The sequence below is a fragment of the Chiloscyllium plagiosum genome, unplaced genomic scaffold (genome assembly GCF_037043375.1).
Source record: "Chiloscyllium plagiosum isolate Xiang-an unplaced genomic scaffold, Cpla_swu_hap1 HiC_scaffold_29, whole genome shotgun sequence".
NCBI lineage: Eukaryota > Metazoa > Chordata > Chondrichthyes > Orectolobiformes > Hemiscylliidae > Chiloscyllium > Chiloscyllium plagiosum.
In genome coordinates this window covers 33,701,448-33,713,808 of record NW_028270167.1, presented here as the reverse complement: position 1 = coordinate 33,713,808, position 12,361 = coordinate 33,701,448, and the positions used below count along the sequence as shown (strand labels likewise).

The 12,361-nt window shown below is 44.7% G+C and overlaps 1 protein-coding gene across 3 annotated transcripts in view; it reads left to right on the top strand.

Moving 5' to 3' along the window:
- The first annotated feature begins 2,571 nt into the window (after positions 1-2,571).
- The window catches only part of ccdc15 (coiled-coil domain containing 15), a 35,364-nt gene continuing 25,574 nt past the window's right edge, over positions 2,572-12,361 (top strand). For all 3 annotated transcript variants that reach the window (XM_043676862.2, XM_087976474.1, XM_043676861.2), the window contains exons 1-2: positions 2,572-2,754; positions 12,180-12,329. In XM_043676862.2, coding sequence (XP_043532797.2) covers positions 2,587-2,754; positions 12,180-12,329 — 318 coding nt within the window. In that variant the 5' untranslated portion in view covers positions 2,572-2,586. The remainder of the gene's footprint in view (positions 2,755-12,179; positions 12,330-12,361) is intronic.

The following is a 12,361-nucleotide window of genomic DNA, read 5'->3' as shown; positions in this document are numbered from 1 at the left end:
ATCCAAAGTGTGATTACAAAGAAAATCCTAGCATCTTGATAGTGAAGGAATGTTCTAAGTCAGATAGTGTGGTTTTTGGAGGGGAACTCGTAGATTGTGGTGTTGCCATGCATTTGCAGCCCTTGCCATGCTTCATGGTAGAGATCATGGATTTGGAAGATGCTGCCTAATGAGCCTTGAGGAGTCACTGCAGTGCATCTTGTAGATGGTATACACTGCTGCCACTGTAGGTATCAGAAGGAATGCCAATCACATGGGTGCTTTATTCTGGATGGCATTGAGCTTCTTCAGTGTTTTTAAGACTTGCTTCCATCCAGACAAATGAAGTCTATGCCTTACAGCCCTGCATTCTGCCTTATAGATGGTAGACATGCTTTATGGAATCAAGAAATAGCTATTTACTGCAGAATTTCCAGCCATGCTCCTGTAGCGATGCTATTTATAAGACTAGTCAACTCAGTTTCTGGTCAATGGCAATCCTCAGATATTCATTGTGTGGGAATTCAGCAAATGTAATGCCAGTGTAATTGCTTTGACCTTCTATTTGGAAGTGATCATGAGTTTGGAAGGTGCTATTTCAGGATCTTTGGTAAATTTCTGCAGTGCATCCTGTAGATAGTACACACTGTTGCTACTGAGTCAGTGGTGGAGGGAGTGGATGTGGTGCCAATCAAGCCATTTTCTTTGTCCTGGATGGTGTCAATCTTTTTGAGTGCTTTTTGGAGATGCTCTCATCCATGCAAGTGGAGAGGATTCTATCACATTCCTGACTTGTGCCTTGTAGACAGCAGACATGCTTTGGGGAGTCAGGAGTTGAATTAATCACTGTAGTATTCCTAGCTGGTTATCTGCTCATGTCACCACTGCATTTCTATAGCGAGTCCAGTTGAGTTTCTGATCAATGATAACATCCAGGATGTTGAAACAACTGGTTCCACCTCCAGATACTTGGCTTTGGAATCCTTGGTGATTTAGAAAGGGGAAGGCCATGTAATCAATTGTTTGCAGCACTGATCAGCCATTCAGGGGACAACTGTTATCTCTGCACCTTTGTCTTTCCTTGTCAGAGACTGCACAGCAAGTACTTCATTCAGAAGACCCACCAGGTCACCATCCACTAAATGAAGAGCCACTTTATGGAAGCAGCATCCTGAAAATCAATTTTGTGTGAGAAGAACATTATTTAAAACAGTTGAGACTCTTCATGGACAAGTTAACTGAAAGAATTAAAAATCTTTGCGAGAGGACTGTGCATTGCACAACTTACACTGCACTCTCTAACTTCACTCTGAAGAAAATTTCCTCACACATCCAATAATACTTTGCTACACCACTAATCAGTTTGGGACTCAATTGGTAACGTTCCAATTATCTGCAAAACCCATTGGCCTTTATACAGTTTATAAACATTTTACATTCATGTATGCACTGATGGGATATGCATAAATTTTAATTTATTGTAATATGAATAAAATAGATGCTTGATTGAGCCTATTTTGGGATCGAACTCCTAAATTATTGGCTAGAAAAAATTAAATCTTGGTGTCAGATCAGAGAAGTGAACACTGTTATGCAGAAGCGATGTAAAAGCACTAGCATTTGGCCAAACCCAACAAGCTCTCTAATTTGGATAGTGATAATCATTGATTCATTCATTTAAAATAAAGATGGATAAAGAATATAACAGGGATATAAACAAAGAAAAAACATTCTGGAAAACAATGCCTGCAGACATATGAACCTCTACTTCCAATGGCAGTTTTGCAGGGTAGTTTGCAAGTGTCTAACATATTTATCTTCCATTCTGGGGTACAAGATAATAATCTAACCTAGTTGACCAATTTATTGAGGCATTAAAATTTAAAAGCATTCAGTATGTACCAATGGTTCAAGTAGCTCTCCATGTTTTCATACACTTCAAGAAATTTTTGAAAAGTTTTTCATTTTTGCTGCAACCATGTAGGCCTTCATGAAGATGTCTGAACCTACTTACCTAAAGAATCTGAAGAGTTTTCACTGATGGATGGACCATGAATTCAAATTAATAGGATATTTGCTGAATCCATAGCAAACACTCAGCAGTGTAAGAAATGGTGGAGGTGTGTGTTAACTGGCTGCAACCATTCAGCACAACAGTCATATCTGTGGATATAAAGGTTTTGAGTCAAGGGCCTTGCATCATGGTTGCTGCAATAGAGTATGCTCAATGTTCTGTGTTCAATGGACTGCTGGTACTCACCACCCAGTCTCAAATATATAGAAAGATAGAAACTTTATAGCACTATGGAAGGTCATTAAGCTATTTGTCTAAATGCCAACTGAAAAAATAGTTCTCCTAACCAGCTCTTCGGCTGTAGTCCTATGCGGGGTGGGGCGAGGTGGGATAACCACATGCAGGCCAGCAGGGACCAAAAAAATCTTTGTAGTTACCACTCTGAAGGAGTTTGATTTCCTTTACCAAGATGGCCACCGCAGAGTCGGGAATGCTGCCGCTCTATTGGTTAAGTCGATGACGGAATAGGTCCCACGAGAGTCGGCAGATCTCACGAGAGTTGGATGAACGGCGGTTGGTGTGGATCGCGGACAATGCCCCGCACAGTGGAGTGCGGCCGGTCCACAGGAGGTAGGGCAATGCAGCACCCCCGCTACCGGCCGCCGGTCCGGGTCTTGGCCGAGAGGAACCAGGCTGTGGTACCAGTGGGAGCCTGGGTGGAGTGTGCCCGGGACTGGCCCGATGACCAGAATCCGGCTTTTGTAAGTATCTCACAGCCTGGGGGCAGGGGCACTGTAAACATACACTAGCGGGGGGGGGATGTATACATGGAGAGGAGATGGGGTACATACAGAGGCGGGGGAGGGTGTGTACACGGACGGGGCGGGTAGAGGGGGGGCGTGTGCACGGGTGGGGAGTGGGGGGGCGGGCGTGTGCACGGGTGGGGAGTGGGGGGGCGGGCGTGTGCACGGGTGGGGAGTGGGGGGGCGGGCGTGTGCACGGGTGGGGAGTGGGGGGGCGGGCGTGTGCACGGGTGGGGAGTGGGGGGGGCGTGGGGAGTGGGGGGGCGGGAGTGGGGGGGCGTGGGGAGTGGGGGGGCGGGCGTGTGCACGGGCGGGGAGTGGGGGGGGGCGTGGGGAGTGGGGGGGCGGGCGTGTGCACGGGCGGGGAGTGGGGGGGGGCGTGGGGAGTGGGGGGGCGGGCGTGTGCACGGGCGGGGAGTGGGGGGGGCGTGGGGAGTGGGGGGGTGGGCGTGTGCACGGGTGGGGAGTGGGGGGGGCGTGTGCACGGGTGGGGGGGTGCGTGTGCACGGGCGGGGATGGGGAGTGGGGGGGGCGTGTGCACGGGCGGTGGGGGGGCGTGTGCACGGACAGGGGTGGGGAGTGGGGGGGGCGTGTGCACGGTGGGGAGTGGGGGGGGCGTGTGCAGGGTGGGGAGTGGGGGGGGCGTGTGCAGGGTGGGGAGTGGGGGGGGCGTGTGCACGGGTGGGGAGTGGGGGGGGCGTGTGCACGGGTGGGGAGTGGGGGGGGCGTGTGCACGGGTGGGGAGTGGGGGGGGCGTGTGCACGGGTGGGGAGTGGGGGGGGCGTGTGCACGGTGGGGAGTGGGGGGGGCGTGTGCACGGTGGGGAGTGGGGGGGGCGTGTGCACGGGTGGGGAGTGGGGGGGGGGCGTGTGCACGGGTGGGGAGTGGGGGGGGGCGTGTGCACGGGTGGGGAGTGGGGGGGGCGTGTGCACGGGTGGGGAGTGGGGGGGGCGTGTGCACGGGTGGGGAGTGGGGGGGGCGTGTGCACGGGCGGGGAGTGGGGGGGGCGTGTGCACGGGCGGGGAGTGGGGGGGGCGTGTGCACGGGCGGGGAGTGGGGGGGGCGTGTGCACGGGCGGGGAGTGGGGGGGGGGGCGTGTGCACGGGCGGGGAGTGGGGGGGGGCGTGTGCACGGGTGGGGAGTGGGGGGGGCGTGTGCACGGTCGGTGGTGGGGAGTGGGGGGGGCGTGTGCACGGTAGGGAGTGGGGGGCCGTGTGCACGGTAGGGAGTGGGGGGGCGTGTGCACGGTAGGGAGTGGGGGGCCGTGTGCACGGTAGGGAGTGGGGGGGCGTGTGCACGGTAGGGAGTGGGGGGGGGTGTGCACGGTCGGGGGTGGGGAGTGGTGGGGAGTGGAGGGGGCGTGTGCACGGTAGGGAGTGGGGGGCCGTGTGCACGGTAGGGAGTGGGGGGGCGTGTGCACGGTAGGGAGTGGGGGGGGGTGTGCACGGACGGGGGTGGGGAGTGTAGCTAAGTGTAGCACAGTCTGAATGAAGATTGAAATCATTTATTAACAAAACAATAGTAAATTTGACACAAGACGTTCAGAAAATGTAAGAAAGCTGTTCTCTATACAGTACCCCTCTCAGAAAGCTATTGTATTGGCAGTTGACATTGATGCATGCGCAAAACGGTATGAAGATATCAGCATTGACATTGCGCATGTGCAGAACGGCAAAAATTCAGTCCTATTTAGTTTGAAATCTATGCTGACTATGCATTATTTCGTTTCTCATTCCAAGATGTTCGTCTATTCTCTATTTAAGTTAGAGTCCTTTATATTTCCTATCTCTGATGTTAAGCTAACTGACTGATTTATAATTCCCTGGACATGTTCTAACCACTTAGATTAGATTACATTAGATTACATTACAGTGTGGAAACAGGCCCTTCGGCCCAACAAGTCCACACTGACCTGCCGAAGTGCAACCCACCCATATCTCTATATTTACCCCTTACCTCACACTACGGGCAATTTAGCATGGCCAATTCACCTGACCTGCACATCTTTGGACTGTGGGAGGAAACCGGAGCCCCCGGAGGAAACCCACGCAGACACGAGGAGAACGTGCAAACTCCACACAGTCAATCGCCTAAGGCGGGAATTGAACTTGGGTCTCTGGCGCTGTGAGGCAGCAGTGCTAACCACCATGCCGCCCACTTCTTACATATAGGATTGTGTTAGCTTTCAATCTTGAACTTTAGGAATTAATTTTTGCTTTGATTGTGAACTATTTTGAATCTGCTAGGTTTATGGATTTTAATATAAATGCTAAAACTTGAATTTCAGAAGACTTTCCAGTGAATGTCAGACATGTGCAACACCTTTTCCACAAAAAAAAAGATTATTTTTCTTGTGCAGAGAACAATGGGAAATTGTGCAGTTTAAAGCAGATTCTCGGATGTGTTATTCTGTCAGCCAATTGTGGTAACTTGTTTTTTTTTTACTTTCAAGTGGGCCGGTTTTCACTTAACTAATTGTAACCATAATGTTGTTTTAATCGGTACAACATAGCCACTCATTTGTTTCATTCTACTACAGAATTGGCCTCCTGCATTTATTTTTGAGTTAGAACCTTAAAGAATATTGAGTTTGAACTGCACAGATGATATGCCTTCCACAATTCACTTTTGAACAGTATTATCATTGTGCAGACAGCTTCTCTTTACTTCATCAATTATCATTCTATTTGGTCCAGCAGTCTTCTGAATTGTTGTCGAGACACAAAAAAAATACTAAAACTCACACTTTTCCATCTGTTATGGGCCAGACCAACTCACTCAAAATATGACTAAAGAAATTGAGGGTTTGATTAAGAAAAAGAAGGAAGCATATGTCAGGTACAGACAGGACAGATCGAATGAATCCTTAGAAGAGTATAAAGAAAGGAGGAGTATACATAAGAGGGAAATCAGGAGGGTAAAACTGGGACATGAGATAGCTTTGGCAAATAGAATTAAGGAGAATCCAAAGGGTTTTTACAAATATATTAAGGACAAAAGGGTAACCAGGGAGAGAATAGGGCCCCTCACAGATCAGCAAGGCGGCGTTTGTGTGGAGCCACAGAAAATGGGGGAGATACTAAATGAATATTTTGCATCAGTATTTACTGTGGAAAAGGATATGGAAGATATAGACTGTAGGGAAATAGATGGTGACATCTTGCAAAATGTCCAGATTACAGAGGAGGAAGTGCTGGATGTCTTAACGGTTAAAGGTGGATAAATCCCCAAGACCTGATCAGGTGTACCCGAGAACTCTATGGGAAGCTAGAGAAGTGATTGCTGGGCCTCTTGTTGAGATATTTGTATCATCGATAGTCGCAGGTGAGGTGCCGGAAGACTGGAGGTTGGCAAATGTGGTGCCACTGTTTAAGAAGGGCGGTAAAGACATGCCAGGGAACTATAGACCGGTGAGCCTGACCTCGGTGGTGGTCAAGTTGTTGGAGGGAATCCTGAGGGACAGGATGCACATGTATTTGGAAAGGCAAGGACTGATTCTGGATAGTCAACATGGCTTTGTGCGTGGGAAATTATGTCTCAAACTTGACTGAGCTTTTTGAAGAAGTAACAAAGAAGATTGATGAGGGCAGAGCAGTAGATGTGATCTATATGGACTTCAGTAAGGCGTTCGACAAGGTTCCCCGTGGGAGACTGATTAGCAAGGTTAGATATCATGGAATACAGGGAGAACTAGCCATTTGGATACAGAACTGGCTCAAAGGTAGAAGACAGAGGGTGATGGTGGAGGATTGTTTTTCAGACTGGAGGCCTGTGACCAGTGTAGTACCACAAGGATCAGTGCTGGGCCCTCTACTTTGTGTCATTTACATAAATGATTTGGATGCGAGCATAAGAGGTGCAGTTAGTAAGTTTGCAGGTGACACCAAAATTGGAGGTGTAGTGGACTGCAAAGAGGGTTACCTCAGATTACAACAGGATCTGAACCAGATGGGCCAATGGGCTGAGAAGTGGCAGATGGCGTTTAATTCAGATAAATGCGAGGTGCTGCATTTTGGGAAAGCAAATCTTAGCAGGATTTATATACTTAATGGTAAGGTCCTAGGGAGTGTAGCTGAACAAAGAGACCTTGGAGTGCAGGTTCATAGCCCCTTGAAAGTGGAGTCGCAGGTAGATAGGATAGTGAAGAAGGCGTTTGGTATGCTTTCTTTTATTGGTCAGAGTATTGAGTACAGAAGTTGGGAGGTCATGTTGCGGCTGTTCAGGACATTGGTTAGGCCACTGTTGGAATATTACGTGTAATTCTGGTCTCTTTCCTATCGGAAAGATGTTGTGAAACTTGAAAGGGTTCAGAAAAGATTTACAAGGATGCTGCCAGGGTTGGAGGATTTGAACTACAGGGAGAGGCTGAACAGGCTGGGGCCGTTTTCCCTGGAGCGTCGGAGGCTGAGGGGTGACCTTATAGAGGTTTACAAAATTATGAGGGGCATGGATAGGATAAATAGACAAAGTCTTTTCCCTGGGTCAGGGAGTCCAGAGCTAGAGGGCATAGGTTTAGGGTGAGAGGGAAAAGATATAAAAGAGACCTAAGGGGCAACTTTTTCACGCAGGGGGTGGTACGTGTATGGAATGAGCTGCCAGAGGATGTGGTGGAGGCTGGTACAATTGCAACATTTAAGAGGCATTTGGATGGGTATATGAATAGAAGGGTTTGGAGGGATATGGGCCGGGCACTGGCAGCTGGGACTAGATTGGTCGGCATGGACGGTTTGGACCGAAGGGTCTGTTTCCATGCTGTACCTCTCTATGACTCTGACTCCATATTCAGAAGATAGTCTGGATCCTAATTATTTCTTAATTTCAGTTTAAGATTAAGGTGCACATTCGAGATGTAATTCCATTGGTCAAACTAGTCAACTTTAAGCAAAACATACTTTATTTTCACTATAGTGTAAAAATACAGGCAAAGTAAAAATAGAAGAAAATAATTTACTTAACTAACTCTATAGAAATGCTTAACAAAATAATTATATTAACTACTATTAATTAACTTTTCCAATATAATAACATTACATAAACACACCTTTGATATAAATTCAGTAAAATAGATTGTCTAATGCAGTTCTAGCAGCAGGATGAGAACCCCAGCTTTTAGCTGTAACAGAGATGAGTAACAGCTTCCAGATCCAGCTTCAACAATCGCAGACAGTTAAAACTAATAGTCCTGGTGATGTGGGAGCTGGCCCTACCCATTCAGGTTGCTTCTATTGTTTCAACTTTAAAAAAAACCAAAGCCTCACAAGCGGTCTACTTTATTGGCATTGAGCAGACTACTTGACACCTCTGTCTCAACCTTTTTTCATTTTAAAAAAAGGACAAAATCCACCTGTTAAAGCCAAGGTATCTTCATATACCAAACATAGAATTGAAATTAGCTTCTATGGCTGCACTAAAATAGGATAGAAATATAGCTTTTCATTAATTTAAAGTTCACATCCTTTGGGTGTAATATTTGTTAGTTGGATTGACTATGCAGTTCAAAATCTATAGTGTGCAAAATTTTAAAGGGCCATGACATCCCCTTTTCATTGTCACATAGGTAAACCATCTGCCTTAAGTGCCCACTTTCTATTTCACGCAAATAAATGATGTGTCCAAGACAGACTAGCTAAATCGTGAATATTGATGTCATAGATGGACATATTTTCCAATATAGTTGCTGATTGGTAATCTATTTGTGGAAATTGGTTATTACAGTTGACTGGTCAGCTGGTTTCTGACACCAACAGTGTTTGTTCAAATCCTGCACCAGTTGAGGTTACCATGAAGGATTCTTCCTCTTGTTCTCCCCTCGTCTGTGTTATGGTGACCCTCCCATTAAACCACAACCAAATGGTGCTCTCTGTGGCGACTTTGCTATTCTTTTTGTAATCTCTTCCTTCTCCAGCCGTCCCAAATTTTTCCAATCTTTGTTGAAACTGCTTGGATGCAGTACAGCAGAGTAAGTTTGTGGCCCTCAAAGTTACATTTGATTAAACGGTGTTTTTTTTTGAGCTGCCAATGGTGTTTAGGACATGTTGGTTATGCTGCGCAAATTACAATTCAAAGTTAAAAGTTAAATGTCCTATCAAAGAAAATGTACCAGAAACTGTAGTAATCATTGCAGAACTTGCTGGAGAAACTCGACAAGTCTGGTAACATCCATGGAGAGAAAGCAGAGTTAACATTTCGGGAGACCTCCTTCAGAACTAGAAAAAGGTGGTACATATTCTAAATTTTTCCAGCAACTTCCCTTCTTGATTGATATATTCAGCATCCAAAGTTCTTTATTTTATTTTATGGTTCCTAATTGGCCTTGACTCTTGATGAAATCTGCATTCTCTCACGTGCACATTTACCAAAGTGGGCTTTGATTTCATTAAAGAACAGTATCAATTTTAAGTAGTGTATGCTTTCAACCTTTGCTTTAGTCATGTTCTTGCTCAAGCAAACTTTCTTTGGCGTATTCTTCTCCAATTGGCCATTGTACACTTGTGACTGAAATGATAAGAGAGCTGACAGGCTATTCAACATGCCGAGATTGCTTGTAAAGACCAAACTCTGTAATCATGACCTGTGAGGTGTTTGCTGATGTTGTTGCCCTGGTATCCCTTACTAAAGTTTATTTGCAGCAGTTTAATGACGAGTTCTCCTGCCTGAGAGTTTTGGATGACAGGCAACATCAGGGAGGCCAAAATTTATGGGCCATGACTTATTTCCACCTCTTGTTAACATTGATTCCAGTGGTCCTTGACAGCTTCGTATATCTTAGATCAACAATCAGTCCCTTGATACTGAGATCAGCACCAGGATTGTATTAATCGCAATTATTAAGGGCAACAGGACTGAGTACCGAATACAAAAGGTACATTAACATGCAGGGATCCCTCTTGAGTCAGTGACAACTCTTAGTCAGGTCATTTGTGCAGAATGGGTGATGACTGCATTCTTGAAAACATGTTCTATGTTTACTATTGTTTTAATGCATAGCAGCCACAACAGACTATGTGCAATCCAGAAGTGTCACATCTTCCATGATTGATCATGATCATACTCAAACCACACTCTGAGGGATGACCTCCATTATAGCGCTGTGTTAGGTATAATTACAGAAGTGCTTAGCAGCATCAAATTTAATCTAAAAACCATCCATCTTAACCCTTCATGCATAAAACTGCAGAGGCTGTTCAATTGGCACGTTATGAAGTTAGTTTTTCTTTCCTCTTGCTGATCACATACCTGTGTTTCTTGAGAGGCACCGGTAACGATGAGGAATTGGACCTTGGATGACGTTCCTTCTCAACTAAGCCAGTTTGAGCCTGACTCTAGCATTTCTGCAAAAAAAATTAGCTGATATTTCAGAACAGGGAACAAGTCAGAAATATATCTGAAGGTAGTTTCACATTAGCTCACTGGCTCTGTGCAGCCACAAGCATTCCTGCCACAGGAAGTTTTGTGATCCTACTGCACCCTATAGTGAAAAGTGTAAGAGAGCAATAGCATATTTCTACCTGACTTCAGCAGTAATTTATTTGTAGGAATGTTCTGGGGAATATCTGTAATGCTGAACATTCAAATTAACATTTTCCATATTTGAATTCTTATTTTGATAAATTGTCAATTTGCATTTAAATTAAATCTATATCTGAGAAAAAATGTTTTGTCTGTTTCCTTTAAAGGAGGAAGCACTGAGTGGAAAAGTAATCAGCCTAAAAATAAAAACCCAAATCTGTAATATATATCATTCTGGAGTTTCTTTTGTGTATGGAGTTGAGGCAGTAATTGCCTTGGAGAACTGAATGGTTATCCACTTCAGTTCCTCACTTTCCGTGCTGTTCCTATTTGCTGTAATGGACTACCAACTACTTAATGCACTTTCTATTTATTAACTCTGACTCTGAATAGATAATTCAATTTTATCCTTTTTTGTGAAGAAATCTGTCTTCAGCATAGTCTTGAAGATCCTTGCTCAAAAATCCACTGATATACAAGGCTGGGCTTTTACAAGAGCCAGAAGGGATTTTTTTTTTTCCATATATGCAGTCCTAACTGGATACTTAAACATGTTTTTGAATTCCAGTCATCCTGTAGTTCCCATTTACTTTTGTAGCCACAAATTTGTGTTTGCAGTTGGTTTGTGAAATGAAGCACTGAAATCGTTGATTTTGTTCTTGCAGTTTTAGAAAGAAGCTTCCCTTCAAAGAGCTTTGGTAAATTAGATTTAGCATAAAAAGTGCTGTCTCAATTTATCACATCTTCCTCATCAGCTGAGTTGAATGAGCACATAGGAACATGGTTAATAAGTTTGCAGATGACTCCAAAAGTGGCTGTACAGTGAAGGAGGTTATCTAAGATTACAAGGAGATCTTGATCAATTGGGGTCAATGGGCCGAGGTGTGGCAGAATAAGTTCAATGTGGATAAATGTGAGCTATTGCATTTTGGTAAAACAAGTGCAGAAATTGTACAATTAATGGTAGGGCCCTGAGTAGCATTGTCGAACAGCGACCTAGAGCTTCAGGTGCATACTTCTTTGAAATTTGCATCACAAGTAGGGTGGTTAAAAAGGCATTTAGCACACTTGTCTTTATTGCTCAGACCTTTGAGTATAGGAGTTGGGATATCATGTTGAGATTGTCCAGGACAGTGGTGAGGCCTCTTCTGGAGTACTGTGTCCCATCCTGGTTGTCCTGTTATAAGATGGATGTTATTAAACTGAAGAAGATTCAGAAGAGATTTACCAGGTTGTTGCTGGGCAGCAGAGTTTGAGGAAAGGCTGGATAGGTGGGAGTTTGTTTTATTGGAGCATAGGAGATTGAGGGATGACCTTTAGAGGTTTATAAAATAATGAGGGGCATAGATAAGATGAATAGCAAAGGCGTTTTCCCTATGTTGGTGGTAGTTCCAAATTACGGGGCATATTTTTAAGGTGAGAGGAGAAAGATTTAAAAAGGACATGAGGGGCAACTTTTTTTTTTACACAGTGGTTAGTGTGTGGAATGAACTGCCAGAAAAAGTGGTGGATGCAGGTATATTTACAACAAATGTTTAAAAGACATTTGTATAAGTATATGAATAGGAAAGGTTTGGAGGGATATGGGCCAAATACAGGTAGGTGGGGCTAGTTTAGTTTGAGAACATAGTCAGCATGGACTAGTTGAACGAGGATTCAGTTTCCATGCTATATGATTCTATGCTAAGGAAAGCATTTTTATATCACTTGCTCTGGTACTATTTAATCTCTCATTTTCTTTTAATCAGTAGTATTTAGAATTTTACAACGAGCCATTGAAAGAGCTTGATTTTATGGTTGTGATAATAGTTGTGAATATGATCTTTACAAGAATTAATCGAGTGTTCCTTTTCACGTGGTTGCTTTATGCTAAGATTTCAGCTCTTGAAGTGGATGAGCAACTAAAAGAAATCCATAGAGAAAAGCTGGAGAATTTGAAGCGTTTTCAAGAAGAGGTGAAGCATCGAGTGAACAAGTATACTCGATTACGCAAAAAACAGCAACAACAGCGATCTTATGAAGCAGTAAGGAAATGTCAAAGAAGTTATTAAATAGA